The sequence below is a fragment of the Monopterus albus genome, unplaced genomic scaffold (genome assembly GCF_001952655.1).
Source record: "Monopterus albus unplaced genomic scaffold, M_albus_1.0 scaffold292.1, whole genome shotgun sequence".
NCBI lineage: Eukaryota > Metazoa > Chordata > Actinopteri > Synbranchiformes > Synbranchidae > Monopterus > Monopterus albus.
The window spans coordinates 1,397,634-1,425,402 of record NW_018128172.1 but is presented as its reverse complement, the minus strand read 5'-3'; the positions used below and the strand labels follow the sequence as shown (position 1 = coordinate 1,425,402).

The window sequence follows — 27,769 nt, the reverse complement described above, 5'->3', positions numbered from 1 at the left end:
TAGACATATTGGACGCCAGTTATCAATAAATAAAATATCCTTTTTTGGTTTTGGAATTAGGGTAGTTAATCCTTGGGTTAGTGTGGGAGGCATACATTCATTGGCAATACTTTCCTGAAAAGCCTTAAAAAGAAATGGAGATAATTCTGAGAAGGCTTTGTAAAGCTCTGCTCATAACCCATCCGTACCAGGAGACTTGTTATTCTTCAATAGATTGATCGCCTCTGCAACTTTATTGACTGTAACTGGCTTATCACAGAAAATCTTATTGTTTTTACAGTCAGAGCTCAAGAAGCACTCAGCTGAAAATTGGCTGAATTGGGAGTTATATAGCTTTTCATAAAACGTACAACAATAGTTAGCAATGTCTTTGTAGTCTGTTATAATAGTGCCATTAACATTTCATTTCTGTGCATTGTCGGTTTTCTGTTTATACGCAGCAATAGTAAATGTTTCTTTTAAAATTAAATTTTAATAACGGGCTGATTGACATGATAAATAATGATTTTCTATTTAAATTCTGGGTTAACTATTTCTCCATACATCTCACCTAAGATAATTTAGTAGCTTTAGCAAATACATTCATTTCTAGAATACACTATTATAATTGCAGGATACTTTTAATTACACTAATGCCAGGGAAATAACATTCACAAATCAACAGTTAGAATTGCAACAAAGTTTTTTTAAATGATTAAAAATGATAATTTATTACAATCATTTTCACGATTAAAAGTTCTGCCATAAGATAATGAAACATTATGTAAAGGCCAAGATGAGGTTTTCAAATGTAATGTTTTGTCAGATATTCAGTTTGCTGCTGTAAAAGATACACAAAACGGGTAAAAATTCATGTAAGAGATCCGTAATCAGTTAAATGTTGATCGATTCATTCCTCACCTTATAGATTCAGCTCTAATCACAAGATTTCAGTCAAAATGTCTTGTAAACAAAACTTCCACAGAACTAAAAATGATCGTATAACATATTTGATGATCTATTCGTTGGTATGAACTCCCTGCTTCTGCACAGCTACACCTGCTTTTATCACGGCCACAAATACCCAACTCAGGTTTTCCCATTTTATTAAGTTCCATATACATCAATATTTCTTCAGCTGTAATACAAAAAAAGAAATCAAGTCAAAATCGGACAAATTTTTACAAACAGGGCAGGAACCTTCAGATACGGTTTCATCCTTTTCAGTCACTACTGCAGAGCAATTCATTTACAATAGCTTATACCGTACTTTCAGTAGGTTATACGAGTTGAACCAAGCAGACTACTGAGGTCCAGATATTTAGTACGACTGCCTTTCATGCCACTTCAGACTAAACAATGAGTGGAAACAGGAGGGAAAAGTTATCGCTGCGCTATTTGAATATCGACACAAAACTCTTGATACATGACGCTCAGGAAAACTCAGCCACTGTCTCAGTATTCAGCGTCCTACGTGATGACCACAAGGATGGCCTGAGATTGTTTTAACAAGGAAAAATAAACAGATTAAAAAAAATATATAAGTACATGGAAATACGAGAGCTCTGTAAGAGTCTTTTCTCCGAGGTAAACGTTCTTCTGAAATGCCTCAGTTGTTCAGGCTCCTCTGTACAGGCCCCCTGATGGAGACGGGTCCAAAAGATCCCTTCGAGCTGAACCGGGCACAGGGCAGCTCTGCCTGAACCACTCTGTGAAAGCAGCAGCGCTGGTTGCACCGACCGTCAGAGCAGATCCCAAACGTGAGGGTGAGGCAGAGTCCTTCACGGAATTACAGTTCAGAAAAGCCACGATCTTGGCAAGTGCATTTAGTCTGAGCAATGTGCGATGCTTTCTAAGGGGCTGAAGAAGACTGTAGCTTGTTGTTATGAGACCTACAGAATACGGAGAGAGGGGAGAGTTGAGAGCGCTTCACATTTGAGCCATTGTTGCGACATCGGAAGAAACAGACACAGGATGCAAAGGGGCAGCAGAGGATCCTGCAGCTATGTTGGTTTAATTCACTGGTAACGCCTTTGTCACAGAGCAAACACACTACTACAGACTGAGGTGACTATGTGAGGTGAGGAACCCCTCACTCTGTACAGTACATTGTAGTCTTATATAACAATACTATCTAAAATAACTGGTTTCATAATTATTTAAAACATTCAGACACAGTCAGACATATCTTACAACCGCTGTACATGATAAAACATATGTACATTGAAGACAACCACCTTAACCAAACTGCAGAGGGCATAAGATACAAAACCTCTCATTAATCTCTCTCTCTCTAATAAAATATGCAGTTTATATATTTGCATTTCTGGTGAGGTCAACGCCCTCAACACGTCCAATCCAACCCAGATGTGGAACAGAAAATAAATACAAGTTAAGAAATCAAATGCTTTTAAAATCCCTCTGGAAACAACCCAGCTACTGTGAAGGATTGTTCCCAGGACCCTGGTTTGTGATGAGAAGAGTGTCCCTCGGTTATATGGTTAACACACATCAACATGGCTGCCATTGTGGGATTATTACCAAATACTGTGATCACAGCCAGTCACTGAAAACTGGTGGTATTTATGTGAAGGCACCTCTGGTGTTTGTGTGGGTGTTTGTGTGGGTGTGTGGCGCTTTTTTCTTGATTAATGCATATTTTGATGCTCTGGAAACAGAAGTGTTTCCATGTCATTTTTACTAGAGAGCCCAGCATCCAGTCCAGACTCCAGCTAGACTGGCCCACTTAAGAATCTGACAATCTGAAAGAAAGAAGAGAATGGGATGGCTTAAATCAAAGGCATGCAGCAAAGGTGAACAGACAAGAGCACACGATACAGATGCAACATATCATCTAAAGCCGTTAAGACACTGGAAATGTCTTAACATCAGCCTGCTCTGTTGGTTTTAGTGCAGCCAAGCAGCCTTTAAAGACACGTGACTGTTGAAAGCCCAGACTAGTCTACAGCTAAAGCACATTCTACTGCCAGGCACCATCTCTACACACATGCTACTGCTACACAGGCAAGTAAAAAGTCAATGGCAGGCGGAAATGCAAAAATTACAACAACAACAAAAACACATTAAAATGACATGATAACCAAAATGTTTACAGCAACAAACAGAAGCATGGAGGTGGAAGGGATCATGGGAACCTGGAGTGTGTGCCGCCACTGGAGCACCCGACCTCACCTGCTCGCTTTGAACCCTTTGAGTTTCTGTACAAAGAAGGCTTCCAGCACCTCGGCACACTGAAAGAAGGGCGTGTCGTTTGGGTTGTAGTAGCGGCAGTTGTCGAAGATTTTGGTCACGTCGGCTACAAACTCTGTGAGCTTGTGGTAATGTCGCTTTTGCAAACGGGTTTCCATTGTGGAAAAGTCTGAGAGGGAGAGAGAAATTTAAGAAGTACATGAAGAAAATATAAAGTATTTTTTAACCAGGAAATTTATAACTTCCTCAGTGTGAGGCAGGCAGGAAACGAACTGCCGCCATCATTTGTTCTTACCCATCGGCTCCTTGATCACACGATAATAATCGGGTGCATCGTGCGGATCCACTGGTTCCAGGAAAGGCCACGCCATTTTGTGAGACTGTAGAAAGAACAAGATTACAATCAAATAATAAAAACACAGAATTATACTGAAAAAAATATTCAGTATCATCACAGAGGGTCAGTTCAAAATAAAATATTAGACAAGATTCTGATATTTCCAATGAATAAAGCTTGTTCTCTACTATTATTTCTACTATTGTACTTTGTCATTTTTATACATTAATTGCTTCTTCAAACCTTCTTGGAAGATGCTTGTTATTTTGCTCTCAGCTACGTTTCCTCTCCAGTTATGAGAATTTCTCTTCCAGGAATAATAACGTCTAACATGATTTTCCCACCAAACACATCTGCTCCCCCTCTCTCAGTAAAAAAAAAAAAATCTCAGAATCTACAAATAAGCAAAACAGGTTATTTCTGAAGACTAGACACACGAGACCTCCTCCTAAACCGTGCACGCGTGCATGCACTGGGGCTTTGTGTTTTTATTGATTGATCACAGTAAAGTCTCAACCAGAGAAACACGCTACTGACAGATGTGGAAAATCACCATGAATCTGCAAAAACAGCCAAACTGAAGTTGTAGCGTGAGCCAGGCACTGATCAATAGTCAGATTGATCAATAGGATTATTCAGGCATCCATTTTAACCGCACTAAAATTAGCCAGGGACGACAAACCCAGGGCTCAAACTGGGCTGAATGTGCACAGCGCCTGTCTGCCCGGCTTCACCTGGACAGTGCCGCTGGCTCCCACACTCAAATTTAAAGTGGGCGCATGTGAAGACAGTCCACGGTGCACGTTGCACTCATTCTGCACAGTGAAGCTCAAACATCCACATTACAACAAGCAGAATGCTGTAGAGAGGGGGTGATGGTCTGAGAATGGTGCCGCACCTGTAACGAGCGCAATATTCTTTTCAACCCTTCGTAGTCTTTGTCGGTGAGTGGTGTGAGGACTGTCATGGCGTCTTCTGTCGACTGGCACTGCGGGCACACGTACACATCAATGTGATTGGCCTCGCTCTGCAGGATGCCCACACAGCGCCCGTGGTACCAGTTCTGGCAGCGGTCGCAGCCGATGTAGAACCTGCAGGTGAAAATGCAATGTTTCCTGGTTAGCACACCAGAGAGAGGACGAACATGAAAAAAGAAACGCACACACAAAACACCGCTGTGCTACCAGCTGATGACAGGTATGTTTGGTATGAGGAGCCGTACTGTGATTCGTCATAGGGTGTCCGACAGATGCAGTACAGCTCCTCGCTGCTGCTTCCTTCCTGTCCACGTTTACAGTCGTTACACACAAAGTCTTCCAGCTTCTTGGCTTCCTTCTCTGTGATGCCAACACAAGCGCCATGAAACCAGTTGGAGCACAGGTCGCACCCGATGTAAAACCTGAGAGGAAAAGCTCATTTTAACGACATTGACTGGGCTGAGTGTGCATTGTGTGAACATGAGGGTGGCGTGCTGAGAGCTCACTTGGACTCGTCGTAGGGCGTTTTGCAGATACAGTACAGCTTGGTGTCTTTCTTGTGATCCTTTGAGGTAGAAGAGAGCTTCTTCTTCTTCTTGTGTTTCGATGAGCTGGAATCTCTTTCCTTATCTCTGTCTTTGTCCCGATGTCTGTCCCGCTCTCGATCGCGGTCTCTGTCTTTATCTCGGTCTCTGTGTCGCTCTCTGTCCATGTCCTTGTCCCTGTCCCGTTTCTTGTCCTTGTCGTGATGCCTGTCCCTGTTTCTGTCTTTGTCTCTCTCCTCGTCCCTCTTGCGTTTATGGGATGAGGAAGGTGAGGTCACTCTGTGGGGACTGTGAGAGGAATGTGTGGAGTGAGTGGACTGGGACGACTGGGAGGACTGGGAGGCGGCTGCTTTGACTGTTGCAGCAGCAGCCTGGGCAATAGCAGCTCGAGCTTTCTCCTTCTCCTTCTGCAGCCTGGCTATGTCCCGCCTCAGCTCCTCCTGGGACAGAAACAACACAGTGAGCTGCTGAACGGGTTTTGAACTCCACTGATACCCACACTCTACAGATACCATCTTGTAAAGGCCAAACGTGCGCTGACCTGTACTTGCAGCTGCAGCTCCTTGTCCAGCAGGGCCCTCTTCTTCAGGATCTCAGCCTTCAGCTGCTCTTTGTGTTTGTACAGCAGTGCTGTCAGCTTGGTGGCATTCTGCTTGGAGCGTTTCTGCTCCACCACCTCCTCCTTCTTTCTCTTCTTAGCTGCCTGCTTCTCATCCTTCTCAATCTTGTCGAGGATGAACTTCATCACCTGGTTGCACACAATCATTCTCTGGTTCTCCTCTCGCTCTGCTGCAGCATTCTGCTTCACTGCCCCCTGTTTCTGGACTTTCATATAATGATACATGGATGTTTCTCTAGCCCTGGTACTACAAGAGCTGAGGCCAGTGCAGACAGCCCACAGGAAACATTACTGCCACAGACACAAACCTTTGGTTCTCCTCTCGCTCTGCTGCAGCCAGGCTCTTCCTCTGTTTCAGCTGCTCTGCTGCAGCGTTCTGCTTCACTGCCACCTGACAACAAAAACACTTTGCATTAATATTGGCAGTATCTTGATGCAGTAACAAATGAAAATGTTCTGAAGCACACCTGTTTCTGGATGCCATCCGCAGGGCTGACAGCCTGCAGGTTCTGCTCTTTCTGTTCCCGTTTAGCCTCGTGGTGTTTCTTCTTCTTTGGTGGTGGTTGCTGCTGCTGCTGCTGTATTCTCTGAAGCTGCTCTTGAACACTTGCTGGCGCTTGTATGGTCACCATGTTCTGGATCTGGTGGGCATGAATTTGTTCCCCCGTCTGCTGGATCTGAATCGGCAGCTGCAGTTTGATCTGCTGGGGAACGGTGCCACCCTGCTGTTGTGCCTGTGCCTGGATCTGGGCTTGGATCTGAGCTGCGACATGGGGCGGGAGAGCTGAGAATAGCTGGACTGGCTGCTGGAGGCCAGGAACAGTGATTAGCTGATGCCTGATTGGAGATTGGGCCTGAAGCTGAGGCTGTGTTTGGACTTGAGTTAGGCTGGAACTGGACTTGGACTTTAGCTTGGACTTGGGGTTGAGCTTGGACCTGAAGCTGTTGCTGGACCTGCTGTGGTGACTGAACTTGAAACTGGGACTGGGTTTGGACTTGAGTTTGGACCTGTGGTTGCTGAGGAGCCTGAGCTTGAATCCGACTCTGCTGCTGTAACTGGACCTGAACTGGTGGATGGAGCTGGGTTTGGACCTGGGTCTGGGCTTGAGACTGAACCTGGGGCTGAGGTTGAACCTGAGGCTGTTGCTGAGCCTGGGGTGGGGTCTGTGCCTGTCTTTGAAATGAAGCTTGTATATGGGGGTGGTACTGAGGTTGGACCCTTGACTGGAGCTGGCCCTGAGCAGGGGCCTGGGCCTGGACCTGTGGCAGGGTTTGGTTTGGAGACTGAAACTGCACCTGAGGCTGGATTTGAGTGAGAGGCTGTAGTTGCATTTGGGGTGCCTGCTGTAATTGTGGCCGAATCTGTGCCCGTGGCTGAAACTGGACTCGGACATGGGGGTGGCTCTGGGCTTGTGCTTGGGACTGGAGATGAGCTTGAGGCCGAATCTGTTGGACTTTGCTGAAGGGCTGGACCTGGATCTGTGCAGGAATTTGGGCTTGTAGCTGAGTACCTGTTTGGGGCTGGAGCTGAGGCTGGGGAGATCTCACAGCAGTAACAACAGAAGAGACCGGTAGTCCCTTCACATGAACTTGTACTGCTGATCCTGGCATCTGAGAAACCTGCTGCATGGATAGAACAGCCGGGTGGTGGACTTGTGCTTGGGACTGAGGAGTAACAGAGGACTGAGGCGTCGAGGTAACGGGTGAATGTGTGGATGCTGAAGCAGGGGCAGAGGCGGGCATGGTGACCAGGGCTGGTGCCTGAAGGGGAGCTGCAGCCGGTTGAGGTGACTGAACTGAAGTCTGTGCTTGAGATGCGGCTGGAGTCCAGACGTGGGGCTGAGCTGCCCTCTGCTCTATCAGAGCTACAACGGGAGGAGAAGTGAAGACATGCCATATATTACATTTTATTGAACCATTTATGTATATGTACAGACCAACTACTAAAACAAGACAGGAGAGCCGAGTCCTTTACCTGGCACTGAAGGTGTGGTTGAGGTGGCTGTGACTGGTGTGACAACAGCATTGGTCACAGTAGCGTGAAAGGGAACTGGAGCTGTGGTTTGGATTTGGGTTAGAGCTTTGGCTGGAGGTGGGACAGCAATGTGGGTGGACACAACAGCAATGACAGGAGCAAGAGCAGGGGTTGGAACTGGGACAGCAGAGGGAAGAGAGGCAGAAGCCTGCATTTGGGCCGAACTGGCAGCAGTGACGTGGACAGGGGTTCTGACTGAGACGGGGGCTTGAGCAGTGCTATGCATCTGGTCAGGGAATGAGGTTAAGCCTGGGGCAGTGCTGAAGGCATATGTCTGGACCTGGGACTGGGGGGGAGCTTGCCCTGGGGCAGGCAGCGACACAGCACTTTGGGTCTGTGTAGCAAATGAGCCCAGGGTGAGGGTGGAGATGTGGGTTTGGACCATGGCTGGGATGTCAGCTTGGTTTGGTGCAGGGGCGGAGGCTGAGGTGAAGACTTTCTGAGGCACAGATGGGCCTGTACTTTGTGCTGGGGCAGTCACAGATCTTACCACTTGGGGCTGTGTGGGGAGAGGCGCTGGTGTAGAGGATAAAGCCTGTGTGGTGGCCAAGGCTGCAACCTGTGGCAGGGCAGGTGCAGGAACAGGTATCTGTGATTGTGCTGGGATGTATGATGGGGTAGCAGCTGAAACTTGCGTCTGCACTGAGGCTGTGGCTTGTGCTGGAGCAGACACAGAGGCTACCTGGGTTTGAACAGGTACTGAGGTTGGTCTGGGAGCCAAACCTGGCATTTGAGTTTGGGCAGGCACAGGGGCTGCCATCTGTGTTTTTGCTGAAGCTGAGGGAGTTGTCTGGACTGGCACAGGGGTTCTGGCTTGAGCTAGAGCAGACATTTGGGTTTCTGGACTCTGTGCTATGGAAGGCCTTGCAGGGGTAGTGGTAGTGGGTGCTGAAGTTGAAGCTGATGAGGATGGGGGCATGGGGGTGAAGAGGAAGCGCTGGACCTGGCCATTGGGCATGGCTGCCTGCATTAGTTGCTGACCAGGGCCAGGGATGACATTCACACCCTGTGGGATGATTTGCAGCTGGCCTTGGGTCTGGCCCTGGCCCTGGATCACCACAGTCAGACCCGGGTTTCCACCCTGCAGCATCACAGACACAGCATCTTACCTTCTGGTAACAATAAACTTTATTTATATAGCATACATGACAGGATTAAAACATTACACTCAAGAAAAGCTAAAAGATAAATATTTTTCTGTCCTCACTAAAGGAGAAAAACTTTGTGTATCAGTAGGAAGAAATGGACAAGTGGAAAGACTCTCTCACCTGAGCGCCCTGTGTTAGCTGTGCGAGCTGTGCCATCGTGAGCTTGACCTGACCCTGCTGTGGTCTGTTGGCCTGGGAGGAAGCGACAGGGGACTGTCCAGGAGCCGTGGTGGCCGCACGAGGTGATGGCGCTGGAGCTGCTGCTCTCTGCGCTGCAGCCGTCTGCACAGGTGTAGAACCGGGATCAGCTGTGGCTGCAGGCTGAACACGCCCCATTTGGGTCCCAGCCTGCTGAGCTTGGCCTGGAGGGAAGAAAGAATTTTTCATCTTTATTTGTAAGGCATGAGCCACAAAGGCTGCAGACATCCACCTGAGAACAGCCAGAAGAGACAGAACACCTTGCTGAGTCGGACCTCTGACCACTGCTGCGTCCACAGATGTAGTCAGGTTGGGCGACTGGCTCAGAGAAGTGCCAGGCTGTGTTTGGCCTCCTGCTGTAGTGGCCTGGAACACAGAACCAACAGGAAAATCATCACTGATAATACTTCATACTTCCACAAGCTTCAAGTAAGAACTGACATGGACACGGTGCGAGACAGACCTGCTGCTGAGTCACTGAGGCAGAGGCGGTGGCTCTGAGGTTGATGTTGCCGGTCGTAGGATGTAGTGTGCTGTATGTCCTCAGGTTCGCAGGAGGCCCAGATGGGAAAATGCCCTGGGCTTTCTGCTGACCTCCACCTGAGGATAAAGACAATTACATAAGGAGTCCATGCATGCACACTGTGCAAGGGAAAGATCTCTCAAAAAAAGGAAAAGTATCAAAAGGTCCTGAACTTAATAAGACAGCAGCTAAAGCTTTAAAAAAAAAAACACACACTGAAGTCAGTTCAGAAGCTCTTCAAGCTTAATATATAAAAAGAAAAACAAAATTCACCAGAGGCATCCTCCACACTCTGTCACACCATCATCAAGTAGATTTCTGCCTCTCACATGACACCTCCATCCACTGTAGCAGGTGGAAGCCCCAGGTGACATCCTTAAGTAGCGGGCACAATCAGCATAACAGTCTTGCCGTTAGCGGGCAGTTGGATTTTGGCGACGAGGACCTGGCCAGCCACAGTCACTGGGCTGCCAATGATCTAGACCAGGGGTGGCCACACTTTTTCGCCTTGTGAGCTACTTTTCAAATGACCAAAGCAAAATGATTGACCTACACTAAAAATACCACACACACACACACACACACACACTATATGTATGAATGAGTGTTCTAGTTTTTATGAACAGTCTAAAAGTCCCGCTCCACATTTCCCTTCTTCAGAATAGTGATGGTAGATCAAGCAAACACACTTCGAATATAACATCACAAAAAAAAAAGTCCTCCTCCCATTCTGCATGGAATGTTTTCGGTTTCTTACTTGATTCGGCCCCCCCACTCATTTTATACCCTTTAGTAGAAATTAATTGGAAGCAGCATTATAAAGTCTGATACATAAGTTTATGTGGATCCTCTTAGAATAAAAAAGGACTAATAAAACTGAATATCTAGTGTTAAAAGGCCTGAAAGTGATCATCACAAGCCACAGTCACTTTGGCAAACCAAACACATCCATCATCTGTAACGATTACGGCCATGGGGGCCTGGAGCCAATCCCAGCTGACACTGAGCGAGAGGCCAGAGAAGCCGGAGTAACCGGACAGAACCCACACAGGCACAGGGAGAACATGCAGACTCTGCACAGAAAGGGCCCGGGTCGGCCGGGGCTCAAACCCGGAACCTTCTTGCTGTGAACGCTCAATCCAAACACACCGACAGGTAAAGAAGTTGCAAAAAGTCAAGCAGATGATTGACTTTTTATAAACTTATGACAAACCCCTTAGTGTGTGTGCCTGTGTCCAGCAGAGTGTGACGGATGACAAGCCACACAGATTCTGTGGATTGGGCTGAAATAATGCACTCCTCGTCTTCCGGCTCTTTACCTGAGCTGTTGTTGGTCTGACCCTGCTTCACCCAGGAAGCAAAAGACTGATGGAAGTTCTTGTCGTGCTGGAAGGAAACTGGAGAGCCCAGTTTTGAGGCCAGTACCATCTTGGTTCCAGATGTGACCTGACCCGTCCTCTGGCCTGTGAAGGCTGGCGTGCTGGCTGAGGAGGAGGTGGTGGTGGTTGTTGTTGTGGAAGTGGTGGCAGTTGTACCCAGTCTTTGCTGCTCCAGACGTTTCTGAACCAAAAATGTAACAGAACTGTATTTACGTGGAGTTTGGGACTGTAGCTCCTCTGAACCTGAGCTAAAAGATGTGCTAACATGACAGGGAAACAGCTGCCAGTGTTCACACCTGCTGTGCAGCCAGTCTGGCCTGTTTCAGCTGATTTTCCAAGTGGGCTTTGACATCCTCTGCCGTCTTCAGACTACTGCCAGTCTTGGAGGGGTCTACACCCTGGGCCTTCTCCCTCTCTACCCTGTAACACAAAGGAAAAAGGTGACAATCTGGTGAACCAGTGCTCTATTAGAAGAATTCACTGTTCCCCAAAATAATAACCTTAGAGACGCCAGGTCAGACATGTTCCTCACCTTTCTGCAAACGCCCTGATCTCCCACAGCTCCAGCTCCTCTTCAGGCACCCAGGTCTCCACAGCGACAGGCCCAGTCAGCTTGGCTGGCTCCTGCTTCTTGGGCCTCAAGGCGCTCGAGCGCAGGCCTTTCCTCTGTGGAGTCGGGGTTTCTACTCATGGGACGGAAGAAACAAAACTAGTAATTATTCTTATAAAATGCTAAACTTTCCAGCACCGGCTCCTGGTCATTCTTCACATATACTAAAACATGCAAGATCTGAAAATCGAGGTCAGACCACTCTGCTCCTCCCACATACAGATGTATTAATGGACCTGGATCCTGGACTCAAAGATGGCCCCCACTCACTTGAATGAAAATTCAAGTGTTCCGTTTTCTGTGCGTCAGCCATAGCAAACCCCCCCCCGTAGCGTGACGCCTCAGAGTGAGAGGACTGGTAGATTAGCGAGTTCAGATAATGACTGAGAGCCATGAGCTCTCACCTCTGACCCCTTCTGTTTAGAAGGGTGAGGCTCACTCAGTATCTGTACTGTGCCGCCAGGATGTTCACCAAGTCTGGGTGACGAGGCTTTGACAGCACCTCTCCACGTTTCAGAGCATATGGTTAAGTGTTTGTTAGAATCCTACACCGTTTCTGAGCAAACTTTTATGGCTTACCTTTGGGAGTGTCTCTGTTCCCGACGGGGCAGATGATCTTCCGGATGCAGTATTCTGAGCGGATGCCATATGGTCCCACGTCTCTCCGTTTTATAATCTCAGTTGTGGTGATGTCAGTGTCCGTGGTTTCTTTAGTGAAAATCAAATATATTAGCACAGCTATTTAAAAGGCAATACTTCAAAGTCTTATTAATACAAGCAAGAGATGTCTGAACTGAAATGTAAGCAGGCATCCTCGAAGACATGCAAAGAAAATGCTCACAGAACGCGAAGGATTCGTACAGGAGGATGTGAGGGCGTTTTCTCACCTTTCCGAGTTGTCCCTACAGCAGCGCAGGGCTTGACGGCCATGTCGTCCCACCTCAGGCAGGCCCACAGCAGCCGCAGCATCAGGCTGACCCCAGCCAGCGAGCGCACAGTCTGGAGACGGTACCTGACAGTCATGACAACATGAGCCGCTCACTCCACTGTTTGCATGCACACTTTCATTTGGTGCATTTGTATTTTTACATACTGATAACACAATGCTGTGCTCATGAATCATAAAAGTTGTCAGTTTATTAGGTACACCTAGCTTAAACTATGTTGGTCTAGTCCAACAGTAAATCCTCCTTCATGAAGAAGATAATGTTCAGTTTGTGTTCAATCTAACGGGATGTTATTGCCAGTAAACATAATGTGGTCAGGCAACAAAGACAATCAGCAATAGCATTCATTAGTATCCTCACTACACATGGCATAATCTATAATGTAAAGTAATTAACAGGTATCTACGCTGTTCACCTGGCTACTGTAGATGTACAAAACAAGTGAGAGGTTCTGAATGTGATTTTGATGCATTCCAATGTGTAAAAGGGTCTAAATGTGCCCTAACCTCCATGTGATTCCAAATGTGGGCCGAGGTGAAGGGTAGGGCCAAATGTCCTGGGCTGGCTTGGCGTTGTAGTTGAAGATGGGCACCTCTCTGAAGCCTGCTCTCCTCGCCAGCCTCTTCAGGTCATCGTTTGGCAGGACAAAGATGCTCTTCTTGCTGCTCTTGGTAACAAATTTGCGATAGGATGGCAGGGCTGTGCCAGAGCGTGCCTTCTTGGTTTTGGAGAACCTGAGGAGGCTGACTTGATCCCTGGTGGAATACTCTTTACTGATCGCCATGGAGCTTGTTGCTGTTGCATCAGAGGAGGCTGGCTTGGTGTCAGTGACTGGAGGTTTGGTCTTTTGGGACACAAGTGCCCCAGGTGCAGAGCAGCTGGGCTGTGTGGTAGAAGTGGTAACAGAGGAGACACCGCTACTCGATGCTTGAGGCGTCACCTCAGGCTTACCAACTCTGTTGGGAGTGTCACTTTGAGACTCTGTGGTGGTGATGGAAGTCTTCATACCTTCACTACTACCACCATCTGTGCTGTTACTCTTCAGGCAAGAAGGGCTTGAGGATGGGAGTTTAACAGGCACCGCCCCCTCACAGTCTCCTTTCTCTGCCATGTGGTTCTCTAGTTTTGGGACTTTCAGGGGAGGTGGATGACACATGTTGGACTCATCGTTTTGCGAGAGGTTTCCGTTCATCAGAGACTTGATGGGCTCTTTCTGAGGCTCTCTGTTATCACCTTGGGCTCGACTGGCTGGGTCTGAATTGACGTTTGAAACTGCAGGAGTGGCGACCACAGTTTTGCCATTCACCTGCACTGTATGGGTCTTGCTTTGGTCTACTTCCATGCCGTCTGTGTCACTCTGTTCGCTGCCTCGCTCAATCTCCTCGTAGCCACGTTTCTTGGCATTCTCTCCCACTCGAGCTACTTCTGGCTTCTGCGTTTTGTCTTTACATACTATTGCCTCAGAAATATAATTGTTTGAACGGCTGAGCTCAGTGCCTGCCAAGGGTTCTCCATTCACTTCTTTATGAGCTATGGCCTCCTCACTATTCCCCTGCACAGCCTTCACATCTGCCTGTTTGCTTTGGTTGGTTGCTGTGGGGTCTGATTTCACATCTAGATTGTCCGTTTCTGCCTCTTTATGCTCCTCCTCAAACTCAAGCTTTTTCACCACATGGTCTTTCACTTGTAGGCTCTCCTCATTTTCTTCCACTTTAACAGCCGGGGTCACAGCAAGCTGGTGTTTGCCTGATAAGGATCCTTCAGTCTTAATGCCCGCATTAGGCTTCGTGGCAGCCACTTTGGACAGCAGGGATGCCTGTCTCATCCGTTCAAGCCTCTGCTTCTCCTCTAAGGTGAACTGTTTCACCCGGCGCTCCAAGAGCCCATCCAGCTTGCAGGGTTTTACCTTCTTCTTATAAGCTGTCCGCAGCTGGAAACCCTCGCTGACATTCACAACATCATAGTAGGGCTTTGGTGTAGCAGCCTCCTCCTTCCCAGATTGTTCATCTATCTTGACTGGTTCCTCCTTCACAGGCTGCACAGCAGGTGAGGAAGAGCCTTTGTTTTCAACTTTATCTGCAACGAGAGCCACATAGATCAGTGGATCATGGAAATATATATCTGTCCTCAAGCTAGACAATTCACTTCCTAATATGTACCTTTCTCATCACTTGAAGCAGCATCCTCTGTTTTTTCATCTTCTCTTTTATCTCCCACATCATTTTTTCCTTGCTCCTCCTTAGTGAGGTTTTCTTCTTCTTTTGAGCCCCGTCCCTCTTCTGATGAAATGTTCTGAACTGATGCAGTGATGGATGCTGGACGCTTGTCCTCAATTACTATATCCTGCTTTTCTGTTTCCACCAACTTTTTCTGTTTATTTGTACAAGAAGCTTTTTCCTTGCTCAATTTAGCTGATATGAAGACAGTAAAAGACGCCAAAACAAAACAAAACAAAAAAACATTAGTATATGAGTCAGCAGCAAATGAGCATGCTGAGGAAAATAAAAGTGGTACCACTGGGAAATTATGCCAGCCCTTACCTTCCACTTCTTTCCGGTAGTTTACGTTTGTGTTCCCTGGGAGCTTTGGAATAAAACGTGGCACACGGGTCTTACTGACCCAGCTCCAGCCACCATAACCAGTCACTCTGTACTCCTCCCCTTTCTGCTTCCACACCTTCATGGAAAAACACACAGATGAGGCACAAAATAATGAAGCTTTCAGATAAAAAAAGAAACTACAGCATCTTCACTTGTACATTATAAACTGCAATTTTAATTATCTTATTAAGCGATTCCAAATCAGGGGGACTGAACGCGATACATCTGCAGTTGCCACAGAGGGTAGGAAACTATGGTAAAAATAGAAATTATAATTTGAAAACTACAGGTTGCAACAAAGTATGTGAGAAAGGTAGCTTCCATATACAGTTAGCTAAAAGCACAAATGAACACATTAGGAGGACAGAATGTTACGTCTGGAAAACAAAGGTTGGCAGCCGCTGGTCTACATGTGTGGTGTGAAGCCTCCTCTATGGGTGGAAGACAGACACTGCTGTTTTACCTGGTGTTTGATGGGGATGGTGTACTTCACCCACGTGGCCTGCTGCAGTGTCTCCTCATCCTCCAGTTTTTTCTCTCGCTTTTTCACCTTCTCCTTCTCCTCTCGTTCCATCGACGTCATGCGATGCAGCCTGAAGCAAGAAATTACAGTTTCTTACTAAGGCTCCGCTCACATCACAGCTGAGGTTTCAAACCTGGTGTGTCCACAGCAGTGTGAACAGACCAGATGTCCTCAGACCAGATCTGGGCCACCTGCCTATGTGCTCCTAGACCTGATTCCTCTCCGACCTCTGACTGCGTGAGCACCATCAGAACGGTCAGATCAGAATCCATGTGGTCGTTTTAACGTCTGCACATATGACCTGTCGTCATCATTTGGCGTCGGCCCCTCACAGACCGGTAACAATAAACATGGAAGAGAGCGACGACAGCGACGGGGTCAGTGGAGAAACCAGGACATTTCACATGTGGTGGACGTTTATGGAGAAGCTTCTGATCAGGACAAACTGGGAGGAGCATATCGTAACCCAGTGGTTTGGGAGGAAACTGGGTCATTTGACTGTGGCATACACCACCTGGTTGTTATTCTTGTGTGCACGTGGCTCACATTTCATCTGTGCACGTGTGGCAGTTTAGGAGCTTGGAGCCGGGTACATGGCTCCAAACCAGGTACATGGCCCTGACACCCACGGACGGGAAGCAGTGACACACAAACATCAGAGTTAAGGCCCGAAATGGAGCCTATGATGTAACATTCATGAACAGTAGTAAAATGGGAACATTAGGCTTCAGTCAGCGTATCACTGGACCTGCAGCTGGTTTGGTCAACACTGACGTACCCCACATCGCTGAAGAAATCACTGGTGTAACCGAGTCATGTTTAGAGTTGGGGAAAGTACACTACACGTTAATGTGCTCTGCTGTGAGCGTAGCCAACACTCATATAGTTCATGCAGCTCATCTGGTTCTTCCTTTACCTTGTGTGTCCGAGGGAATCTTTCCATACTGGCAGCATGACCACTGGTTTGATGGCACACTCCAGAATGGCCAAGGCCAAAGCAAATTCTCTGGCCTTGCTGCACATCTGCACTGCTTTGTTCCAGTTGGTCCTAGGAAACCCAGAGACAAAATGATACACAACACAGCACAACTGAGTCTTCTTTATATTTGAATTTACATGAAATAAAACCAGATCTTCACAATATGCAATAATCTAAATGACTTGCTTTTATATTTAATATATTATTTTTTATATTTAATAATAGTTCAGTATTTTAGGAAACAAGCTTTTCCCCTTTCCCGTTGAAAGGCAGGTGGAGCTAGTAGCTAGCTAGCGTTGCACTAAGACTGGAAACGGGGACATCAGCTAGACTGGCTCTGCCGAGAGGTAATGAGGTCCACCTGTCGGCACCTCTAACGGTCTTTAATAACAAGGCAATACCTCGTTTGGTTACTCTGTAAAAACTGCATTAATATGTCCCTGCCTTATGCGACGGGTTCACATCACACTGACCTGTGAGATGCCCAGTTAGGGTGCATAAATGGTCCAGGTACATTGGTTTCCAGCTGAATGATGGTGAGGCGCAGGGTGGAGACGGTTAGGCTCCGTGAGCCGTAGATAGAGCCGTTCCATTTGAACTCTGATGCCGTGGTCAGGCTGAACTTGTGGGACAAATGGCGTCTCTTGTCGTGGTCCTCCCGGTGCTGATGTTTGTTGAGGGCCAGGACGTTGGTGCTGTACTGGTTGTGGTAGACCCTGTATTTACCCTCTTGACCCAGTTTAAACAGGCTGTTCAGATTCACTGTCAGGTCCCTCTTCAGGAAACTGAGGCGTGAGGATTCACCATCGGTGCGTGCAGGAGACGACTGAAACATGAGAGCGGATATCACCTTAAACTAAACTGCTACACAGAAAAATAAAAGCTGCTTTGTAAAAGATGCACTGCTCAAGCCAATTCAATACCTGCATCTTGGACAAACACCTTTTTCAATGTCACAAACATGGTGCTACTCTGTGCAGTGATCACGCTAAGCTAAGCACTTCAGCTAGGTGCTCTGAACACAGGTCAGTAAACAGAATTTTTAGCCATCAGTTCCCACTTTTCATTCATTTTAAACAGAGTAACTGCACTGTCAAACATTTTGGTGCTAGACTGCAGAACCATACTCGCCTCTTTGCTGCCTCTGGGTGTCTGGTTATTCGATTCCCGCCCCGTTGCTCTCACTCGGTCTGTCTTGAGCCTTTCATTATACTCGTCTGTCATTCAAAAAGCAAACGACTCCATCAGTGCACTAATACACTCAGCACTGATTCACACAATTTAACAAGACTAAACTGATTCATGAGTCAGTGTAAATTCACTTTTCAAACCTTTTGCTCATGTTTACCTGTCCCATCCTGACTGGTGAAAGAGGACTGAGAGGACCGGTCAGCCAGGTCAGGCGGCTCTGCTTTCTCGAGGCTCCCAGAACCAGAAACCTGGCTGCTGCCACTACTGGCCTGTGGTGGAGATGACTTCTGCGGTGGCTGATCTTGGGTTTGTGCCTGCGAGTCACTGGAGTGTATGGCTTCACTGCTAGCCTCTGCTTTCCCATCCTCATCTAAAAAGCACATGAAGAGAAAGACTGAGTAGAGAGATAAAAGCAAGTATCAGGGTGGAACCAACATGCTGTGAGCAAAAATAGCAGACGTATAAATAACAAAACAAAAGAAACACTGCACAAGAAGTTGACAAAATCCAAACTGTGCAATTAGGAAATTTGCAGTACAGATTTAATTTGTCATTGCGCCTTGAATCTTGGCATATGACCAAAAAACTTTTCAAGACAAACATGGACCGTTAAGTGTCTGCTAGGCCCAGAAGACCAAACGCTACACAATTCCAAAACAAGCTGTAACTTGCCTCAGAGCCAAACTAACACACCGGCTCTGCCTTTTGAGGCCTACATATATATATATATTCGGCTCTTTGTTGTCAAGGTAGCAGGTGGGGCTTCCAGGCAGAGAGCCTTTTGTCTGAGCAACAGAAACCCACCCAAAGGCCCATTAACTGAACTGAGGACAAGAAGCTGGCTGTGACAGATGGGGCGTGGACCTGCTGCCAGGGAAGCAGTCTGTCACAGAAACACCAAGAGCGCAGGAGACCATGCAAAACACTGGACAAGGAGTGAAAGGAAGGATGCAGCAAAAATAAATGGGATGTTTTACTACTGAACCAAAGCAGGTGCTGAAGGCAGCAGCTGAGAGCAGGTCCAAGTCTCTGTGGGTCAATTATAAAAGATGTTTACTGAGGGTAAAGGAATGGGACCAGATGAAAGCATGAGGGCTGAGAGGGATTTAATGGTTTGAGCTGTGAAACTTTACACTGCTGGTCACGTGTTTGGGGTCACCTCCATGTTTCCAGTAGTTACCAGTTTAGTCCAACAGGTGAATACACCTGTGCTGTTCTCTCTCCAAATGGCATCAAAAAGTGTTGGGACAGACAGCACTGTTACAGATGTTCCCACAGATGTTCCACCTGTAGGCTGCTCTGCTCTCAGTCTGGACCCTGTGCTGCAGGTCCATCACTGTTCTTTCCTCGTCCACGGCCCAGAGCTGTTTGTGGCTCATTCTCCTGCTACTGGGTGAAACCGTGAGAAGCTGACTCCCTGTGTTCATGGCCTTTTTCCACATGATGCTTCGGAGGGGGCAGTAACACAGTCTGTCTGTATAAAGGCAGTGTTGAAACAATCTGTTGTCATCAGTCACCAACAACAGTCAGTTTTCAAGGCTTCATTTACCTCTAGATCCATGAAAAATGTCTGTTTTACATGACATCTACACACAGTTTTAGTTTCAGGCTTGCTTTTTTAAACCTCTGGCAGTTCTTAGCTTTGTGCCATTAAAGGTTATTCTCTGGACTGAGCTGCTTAAATGCCAATAAAAACTGGAACAAGAGGGCTGTTCTAAGGCAGTTCACCAGTAGTGCACCAGTAAGAAGCACAAAGAGTGCACGTGATCCATTGAGGCTGAACAAACACCATCTATCAGCTAGGGAATATGGCCTGTGAAATCACATAAACAGAAGTGGAAAACACAAATGTTCCATTAACTCAACACAATAAACACAAAACGGCTGCGCAAACTGCGATGGTGTTTGTGACTGGCATAACGACATATGATGCTCAAACCCTGAGAGAACAAGCACACTGATCTGTCAGACAGAACTTTGGAAAAACATCTAAACCTTGCAGACATGGCACAGGTGTGAAGAGGGACACACGAGCCAAGAAGAGGGAAAACAATTAACAATATCAATTTAAAACACCTACAATCATCCTCATACTACGGAAGGTTGGGCAAATTTATTCCAGCTTCCTCTGCGTCTTGGTGTTCAGGTGCACTTGTGCATCCAGAAACAAAACTTAGAACACCTGCTAAACTCCAATTAGCAAAACAAATCTGTCCTTCACATAAAAACCAGAGTTAGGTTTCCTTCTGTGAAAACAAAGGGAAACCTGGCTGGGACATTTTATCATTAAAAAGATTAAAACGTGTAAAGACTGACAACAGATCAGTGCGGGCGCCTCACACCCAACAAAGCACAGGAGGCGGCAGACGAGGGCGGGGTTTGGTTAGCAGCAGCCAGTGATGACAAGCAGACAGATGTGCAGCTGCAGGAGGGGATGAGGTGGAAGGGGACAGTCAGTCTCTGACACCGAGTACCTGTCCTTTCCTGATTTGCCAGTGGGGGGGCCTCCCCGCTCTCCTGGCTCCCGCAGAGACCAGGCTGTGTTTCCGTCTTTGATTCAAGGGATTCTGTTTTAGGTTCAGCTGAGTCCCGAGAGGCCGAGCCAGGGTTACGATCTGACAGGCAGCGCTCCTCTGCAGACGGGGGAGCCACAGCTACTGTGGTGTGACACACATACACAGGGTGAACAGCACCAGCCGAGTCAGAATCTCTTTCATCACCATTAGGGATGGGGTTCGGGAGGATTTTACCAAAATCAAATCCAGTTCTGACTCTGCATATTGAACCCAAATCCTTCTGAATCCGTTATCAGCTTAAGTATTTTGCTAGAAAAGTGAACTGTAATGTTACTCAGAACAGAAACAAAACTAATTTAAATAGTTTTCAAAAACAAAAGCCGTAGCTTCTCAACTGATCATGTTAAAGCCGTTTTCAGGTAGGATGCAGTGGGCGCTGCAACATTAGACGGCATTAGTCACCTAGCAACCTGCACCCAATGTGCACAATTTGGGGCCTCCACCCCTGTGCTGCGCCCAACCCCGGTGCATACATACTGTACATCCTATCTGACAGCCCTTTAACAGAGATACAAGGAGCAGTGAGCAGCCGCCTGACATTGAAGCATCAAACTAACCCACCAACGCTGTGCCGATTTATTAACCCTGTCCTCTCCCACTCTGCTCCTCACTGGGGGGCTGTGCTGCAGTTACATACGTCACAATAAGATTCATTCTCCTTTATCATTTGGTCAGTATCAGTTCAAAAAGTCTCCTGCTGCACTGAGCATCAGCTGCCGGTGAACTGGTTGTTGTGCTGCTACAGGTCCCAGAGTCTGATGCTCACAGAACACGGTGTAACAATGGCGGCAGGCTGAGGACAAGCACTCATCCTCCTCATGTTAACGACACAGGGCTGACTAACATGTTGAACACTAGAGAAACCAGTTAAACACAGGATTTGTTCCTCATCCTGCAATATCGGCCACTTTCGTTTATAATGTGTTATCACACATTTGTTACATCATCAGTGTCTTTGTATTAGGTTAGCGCCACAGGGCGGTTAGCTAAACACAGGATGTGAATGACCACTTTCATAACAGATTCGTTTACTGCTGAGCTTAATGACTCCAGATATCTTACCAACTTGGAACGGGATCTACAATGGAACCAGATATCAGAAGCCCTCCCCAAGAGAGGGTTAGACCTTTACCTTGTGATCCAGTGTCTTCTTTAGGCTCTGCGTCTTTCTGCTCTCTGCTGTCGTGTTGGGACGCAACCTCAGTAGTGTCCTCTGCTGTCTTACCAGAGCCCTTCTCTGTTTCCTGCTTCGCATCTTCTGCCCACCTCATCGATTCCTGTGCTTCCCGTCGGACCTTCATCTGCTCCAGGATCAGCTCTACAAACGAAAGGAAACATTCATTTTTAAAAATAAAAGCAGCAACCTAACCAGGCAACTGGAGCACAACAAATCTCTATATACTTCTTTTATGTTCCATAAGACTTTTGACTGATTCATCTGATAAGTTAAACACAAATAAATAAGAGAGTAATACTATCTATGATCATCTAAAAACACTTAAGTGAATCTATAACTGTTAACCCAGCAAACTAAAGGTCTGAGACATGGCAGGGTTTCTGTCCTCAGGGGGACAAAGCCTCCTGAGAACCACAAGTTTTCACTGGGACCAAAGCACCTGTGTCCCCCCCACCTGCAGACTGCAGTGATCTGCAGGAGCAGTGGGCAGTATTGCACATAAATCGCTTCACAGTGCCACCCTCTCCACATGTCAGGCCACTGAAAACCTACACAAACCTCTAGTTCCTGACAGAATGCCAGAGGAAATATCTCCATAAAACACAGAAACCCACTGTCTTTCTGAGAACTGGAATCAGGCGGTTTGGCAACAGACAGGAAAACGGTTACAAAAACAGATATGGCAGTCTGTCAAACCAGAACAAACTGCTGGCATAGCCACCAAAAGTCCCGTAACCACTTTGGCTCCTTGGAGGAAGGTAGCGCAGGAAGCAGTTACTTTTTGTCTGACAGAAAATGAATGAGGAAGCACCCAACATTAGACTGTTTCTGCATGTAACGTCGCAGGACACAGCACAAGTCACCTTTAAAGGATGCAGCCGGTGATATTTATGTTGTTGCTATTTCCCACAGGCCCCATCTAGAGACTAACACCACCAGTGTATGTGGTATATCCAGACCCTGGTTCAGCTCATCGCTCTGTGCCGTGGACCTCCACTGTTGTCCACCAGATAATAACCCCCCCCCCCACGTGCCCCCCCCCGGGGGACAGGTTCCCTCCTCAGTAAACACAGGAGGCCGTTTGTTTCCAACACACAGGCTGAGAACAGCCGTCGCTTTGCACAGTGTCTGAAGATGGTGTCAGTGATCTCTGCTCTGTTGACACTGCTCCACTAGCTGCTCACACTGCATAGACATGTTGGAGCTGTTTAATGAAAACAGACAGGCCTCACAATTTTCCTGAGAAAGAAGCCTGTCTCCCAGTGCAGCAGTGTGGCTCACTGGGGTGAGTTTAATAGTTACAGTGAGTGCACCACATTCATTGTTGCTGTTAGTCTCTGGATGGGATTTGTACAAAATCACCAGTTTCATCCTTCACATACTGCTCACATGAACCTGAGTACATCCTACTCAACAAGTACCACATATTACCCGACTTCAAGAGTCAGTGTCACTATTCTGAGCTTCAAAGACGACATAAAGTCTGTACCGTTGGCAGCAGTGAGGTAGGCTTTACTGTTTCCACGGACTTTGTTGGTGAGGTCCTCTGTGACGTCCATGTGGGCATGCACTTCCTCTTTCATCTCCTCCAGAGTGGCGTGGAGGTCCATCTCCCAGTACACCTTATCCAGGCACTCCATGACCTCCTCCAGCTGAGCCTTGGTGCTGTAGTACCAGATCTTCTTTGTCTCGTGGTCCCCGTCCTCCTCGCTGGGGAGTGACAGTAGGACAGGTTCAAAGTTAGATGGTTAAATATCAGAACAAACCACATCACTTCTACTACCGCTTCACCTAGTTCACTGAGACAATACAGACATGTTCACTGAATGAAACAGGGCGTTACATGACAGCTATTTACCCATTTATTAGTTTTATTACCTAGCAAAATACAAATTTTGTGAATTTTCACTTCTGTTGAAGCAGTGTTGCCATCTAGTCTTTGGCTTGTGTTAAATAAACTCTGCACTATGTTCAAATGAATGCACAAACTGAAAAAAATCTATTTCTATAGAAGAATTCAACTGCAGCAGCAGTTACAGAAGGTTTAACTGTGATGCTTCAGGTAAGATTCAGGTCCCCTTTGTCGCCCAAATCAAAGACACTGAAATGCTCTGTTTAGTGTGTAGAGGCCAGGCTTGAAGAGAACATAGGATGGTGGTTAGGAAGCATTCAGGAAGTGAGTTGCTGGCAATAAAGATGAAGAGCTTGGACTGCATGTCTCTTCGATAATCTCTAATCAAACAGAAGGAATTCATGGAAATATGTTGCCTTCCCCAGCCAAATGTGTTTTCCAGTAACTTTCAGTTCACATTTATCATACATGTGTTGGTCTTCTACAGTAAAAAGGACATTCATCGACACTGCCTACCCCCTAAATCTAACCTACACCTGACAAAACGTCCTCACTCCTACATTATAGAAGTCACAGAGACCCACAGGAGTACCTAATGGTACAGAAGGAAACTACACACAACTGGCTGCAATGATGTTTTAGTTTTTCTTTTCCCACTTGCCCAAACTTGATGTGGTTTCATAACAACACCAACATTTAACCATGTGGGTTACAGCAACTAAGAAACCTCTACTTTCCACAGTTTCAGTACTATGTTGAAAGCTTTAGCTCATCACCTGAGATCATTAAATATATAACTGATCACCTTCACAGCTATCTGTGTACAAGTAGAAGTATCTGAATTTGTTATGAACTACCTGCAGGGCTGGGCAACACATCAGACATCGATCTCACTGAATTAACATCACCATCTGGATTTCAGGAAATACTGCAAAATGACAAACGTATGCTAAAACAATACATGTGATGTTCGATGCATTGACGTGTGCTCCAATGCAAAACAAACACCTGAATGATTATTTGTGTTAGTTTTAGATTATAATTAGTTGGGAAACAGGATTTTGTAAAATAGCCATGTGAGCCCACAGAAAGTTGACATGTAATGACACAAAGTTACTGCCCAGCCCTCAGAGTTGATGCTTTTTTCTCTGTGTTGTTTTCTCTTTTGTTTTGAATGCATTTGCTGACGGTCTGTATCGACTGATGTACGATATGTGGTTTGCAAGTCTTAGTTGCTATTTTGACAAAGTCACACTTGAGAAAACTGCTCCGGATCTCAGTGTGTTTTCACCGGGTTACATGATAAAACATTTCCTGCATGTTTCCATTTGTGGTGCAAATTTAATGCACATTACTGCAAGCTGTTTAAGGAAACAAAGGGGTTGGCACGGAAATAACAATCATTCCAGTGCAGCAGGGGGCAGTGAGGGTCTGCACTTACACAATAATCCTTCTGTTCAGGAACCAGTATTTCCTCTGGTGGCGGTCATACCCAATGGGCTCCTGGCGGATGTAGGGCCTGTTCTTCTGCACCTCTGTCATACAGTCTGTGACACCAGGCACCTTGTGTGCCACACAAATCTCACACTGCCACTCGTCCTCTGGAACCTCCTCGAGCGGCGGCTTCACACACTCCAGGTGGTACACGGCTGAGCAGGTCTCGCAGCACAGTAGGTCACCCAGGCGGTGACACACGCGGCAGTGGTCGTCATACTGCATGCTGCCATCAGACAACAGCTCCTCACGAGCAATGTTGGTGGTGAGAAACTGGTCCACCAAGAACTGTAGCACCTTGATCTTACTCTCAAGAGGACCGTAGGGATACTCATCCACCTCCTGGTATGGCAGGACGTGATGGTACTCCCGGTCACTCTCACAGTACACACGCAAAACCTCAGGCCAGGTCATGCCGTCAATAAAGTACAGAGTGGAGTTGACACTGTCTTTGAGGTCAGCGGGACCAAAGGTAGTGTTGGAAGAGTCCTCCTCACGTAGGATGGCCTTCAGCAGGGAAATATGGGTCTCTGCTATTAAGGTACACTGCTCCTGACTGACCAGGGCTGCACAGAAGTCCTCAAAGCGGAAGGGGGAGAGACGCAGTACAGTGCTGAAGTTCCGCAGCACCTCGTAGATGGAGGTGGCATTGAGCAGCTCCCCATTAGGCACCAGGAGATCCTCAGAGGTGTCCGGAAGCTCAAGGGGAGGAATCTCCTTCTCCTCAAGAATGGGAGTGCGAGGTCGGGGAGCCCGTACTTTTTTCTTCCCTGTAGGATACACAGTGATATTTATAAATGTGTAATTAGTTCACTTTTATCCACTGGCTACCACAGAGCAAATAACAAACATTTAAAATGTATTTTGAAAGGACATCTGACATATGAACTTTATGAAATGACAGTCAAACTTTCCCTAATGTGGTACTGAGTCAAAATACTGTTGCAACATAAAATATAACCCAGCTTTCTCTTATTTAGCAACAACTACGCTTAGTTTACTAATATCTCCAACATCCAAATGCATATAAAGTTACATATTTCTACATGAAGTTGGAACAGGTGTCATTTCCAAACATAGTGGTGCAGTTATCTTGCAAAGCCATTCAAAAAAAGAGACCCAGACCCCCGTAACTGACAAGGATAAGTTGTGAAGTCTGGTTTCACATTGGTAACAAACTTCAGCAACACATGGCCGGTGTCATCATTAGCCTAATGAAGCTACCTCATGAAAACATTAGCAGTCCAGCCGGCTAATACCGTATAGATTAGTCAGAACAAACATAACTCGTCTTTACTGGTGTTGCACTATGAAATACATTATCTGTCATTTTTATGAGTTTTGGAGCGATGAATATAGGTGAACTGAGTTAGAAGCTTGCAAAGTGATAAAAATGACAGGCACGCTAGCCAAGCTAAGTTACTTAGCTAACTCTTATCTGTCTCTTAATAGATAACGTCAATAAATAAATAACACTTCTAATTAACCTAAAGAGGACTGAGTTTTGGGACAGCTATAAAAACATAATGTCACTATTATCATGCATCGTTTGTTTTTGTTTAGGATGACAGTAGCTATGGGCTAATTTTAGTTGCTAGCGTTAGCATGCTAGCAGCAAAGTTACTGGCAAACGCCAGTGAGTGATATTTCTAGCTAGCAGCATTCGTCGTTATTGTTGAGAAATGTGGGAATAATTTGACAGGTGTGATTTAAGAGGTTTTGACAGCCCGTGATGGCACTAATAAGCTCATGGCAGCTACCCGCCTCTAGTGCCTTTAGCATTAATGAGATGACTGCGGCCTGTGTTCATACACTGCATTCTCCATTTTGAACAATAACCTTTCTGCTTCCTGCACTGATCATAAAGCAGCAGCATTTCGGGGTGTGTTTTCCAACCCCTGCAGAGTATGTCGAGCCACTGAAGCCACCGCCTGATCATGGTGTTTATTTACCCGGAGTGCTGGCGTGTGTGCTCTGACTCCGAAAGCTGCTCTCCGTGCAGAAGCTGGCATCATCCTCCACCTCCTCCTCGTCCAGCACATCATCTTCCATGCAGTCAGAGTCCTCTTTGAGGGCCTCGTCCTCCTCGGACTGAGGGTCCTCCTCAACAAACTCGTCCTCTTCCGACCTCAAACTGACAGCATCGTCCTCCTCCTCGCTCTCGTGGTCGTCGTACACCACTGTTTTGGAGGCGGCCGCCCGCCTTCCTCCGCGACCCCCTCTGCCTCCCCTGCCACCTCTACCCCGTCCCCTGCCCCGCGTTGACGTGACGGAGCCCCCTTTCCTCTTTCTGGTCGCCTTGGTGGTGTCTCTTGTTGGGCTCTCCGCGTCCTCATCCCCGCTGTCCCGCAACCTGGGCTTCAGGTTCCTCCTAGGTCGCAAGCCCCGGGCCGCAGCTGGAGACGGCTCCTCGGCTGGTAGCAGTTTGGGCGGCCTGCCCCTTTTCCCTCTCATGATAAGCGAAACCTATTCTTTTATAATCCCAATGTTTGCGTTTATTTAGCCTACACGGACACCAGCGAAAGTGGCACAGCAACAAAGCTGAAGTGGCGGGGATTTAGACGGTGCACTAACCCCCTGGAGCCCCTGTTTCTTTTCGCGTGAGAAGCTCAAAATGTTAGCCCGGCGTCCCGTTTCGGTTCGCCTAGAGCCGCCATCTTTCTTCTTCTCTGCCTCTGTGGCGGAACAAACAGCAGGCCAGGGTGGTCACGTGGTGCCGCCGCTTCCAGCTCAGGACCAACCACGACCGAAATGAGAATTACTCGAAATTACTTTAATGTTTTAAGTCACATGCAGGTTGTTTTCTACTAACAGGTATTATGTGTGCAATGTCAGGTGTAATATGCGGGAAGCCTGGGTGTTGCAACACC

At 46.9% G+C, this 27,769-nt stretch overlaps 1 protein-coding gene across 1 annotated transcript; it reads right to left on the bottom strand.

Annotated features, from left to right (window-relative positions):
* Positions 1–945: 945 nt before the first annotated feature.
* On the bottom strand, positions 946–27,769 carry bptf (bromodomain PHD finger transcription factor). The gene is given in 32 exon segments (XM_020623181.1): positions 946–1,871; positions 3,172–3,358; positions 3,485–3,569; positions 4,425–4,617; positions 4,749–4,925; positions 5,010–5,488; positions 5,590–5,815; positions 5,976–6,058; positions 6,135–6,553; positions 6,555–7,532; positions 7,643–8,783; positions 8,971–9,212; positions 9,309–9,414; positions 9,512–9,648; positions 10,891–11,131; positions 11,247–11,370; positions 11,483–11,633; positions 12,140–12,268; positions 12,448–12,572; positions 13,014–14,583; positions 14,667–14,918; positions 15,048–15,183; positions 15,571–15,700; positions 16,547–16,678; positions 17,083–17,435; positions 17,741–17,826; positions 17,958–18,170; positions 20,275–20,457; positions 21,509–21,694; positions 23,043–23,263; positions 24,847–25,669; positions 26,852–27,769. Coding segments are annotated over 32 exon segments (10,050 nt in total). The 5' UTR covers positions 27,354–27,769; the 3' UTR covers positions 946–1,831.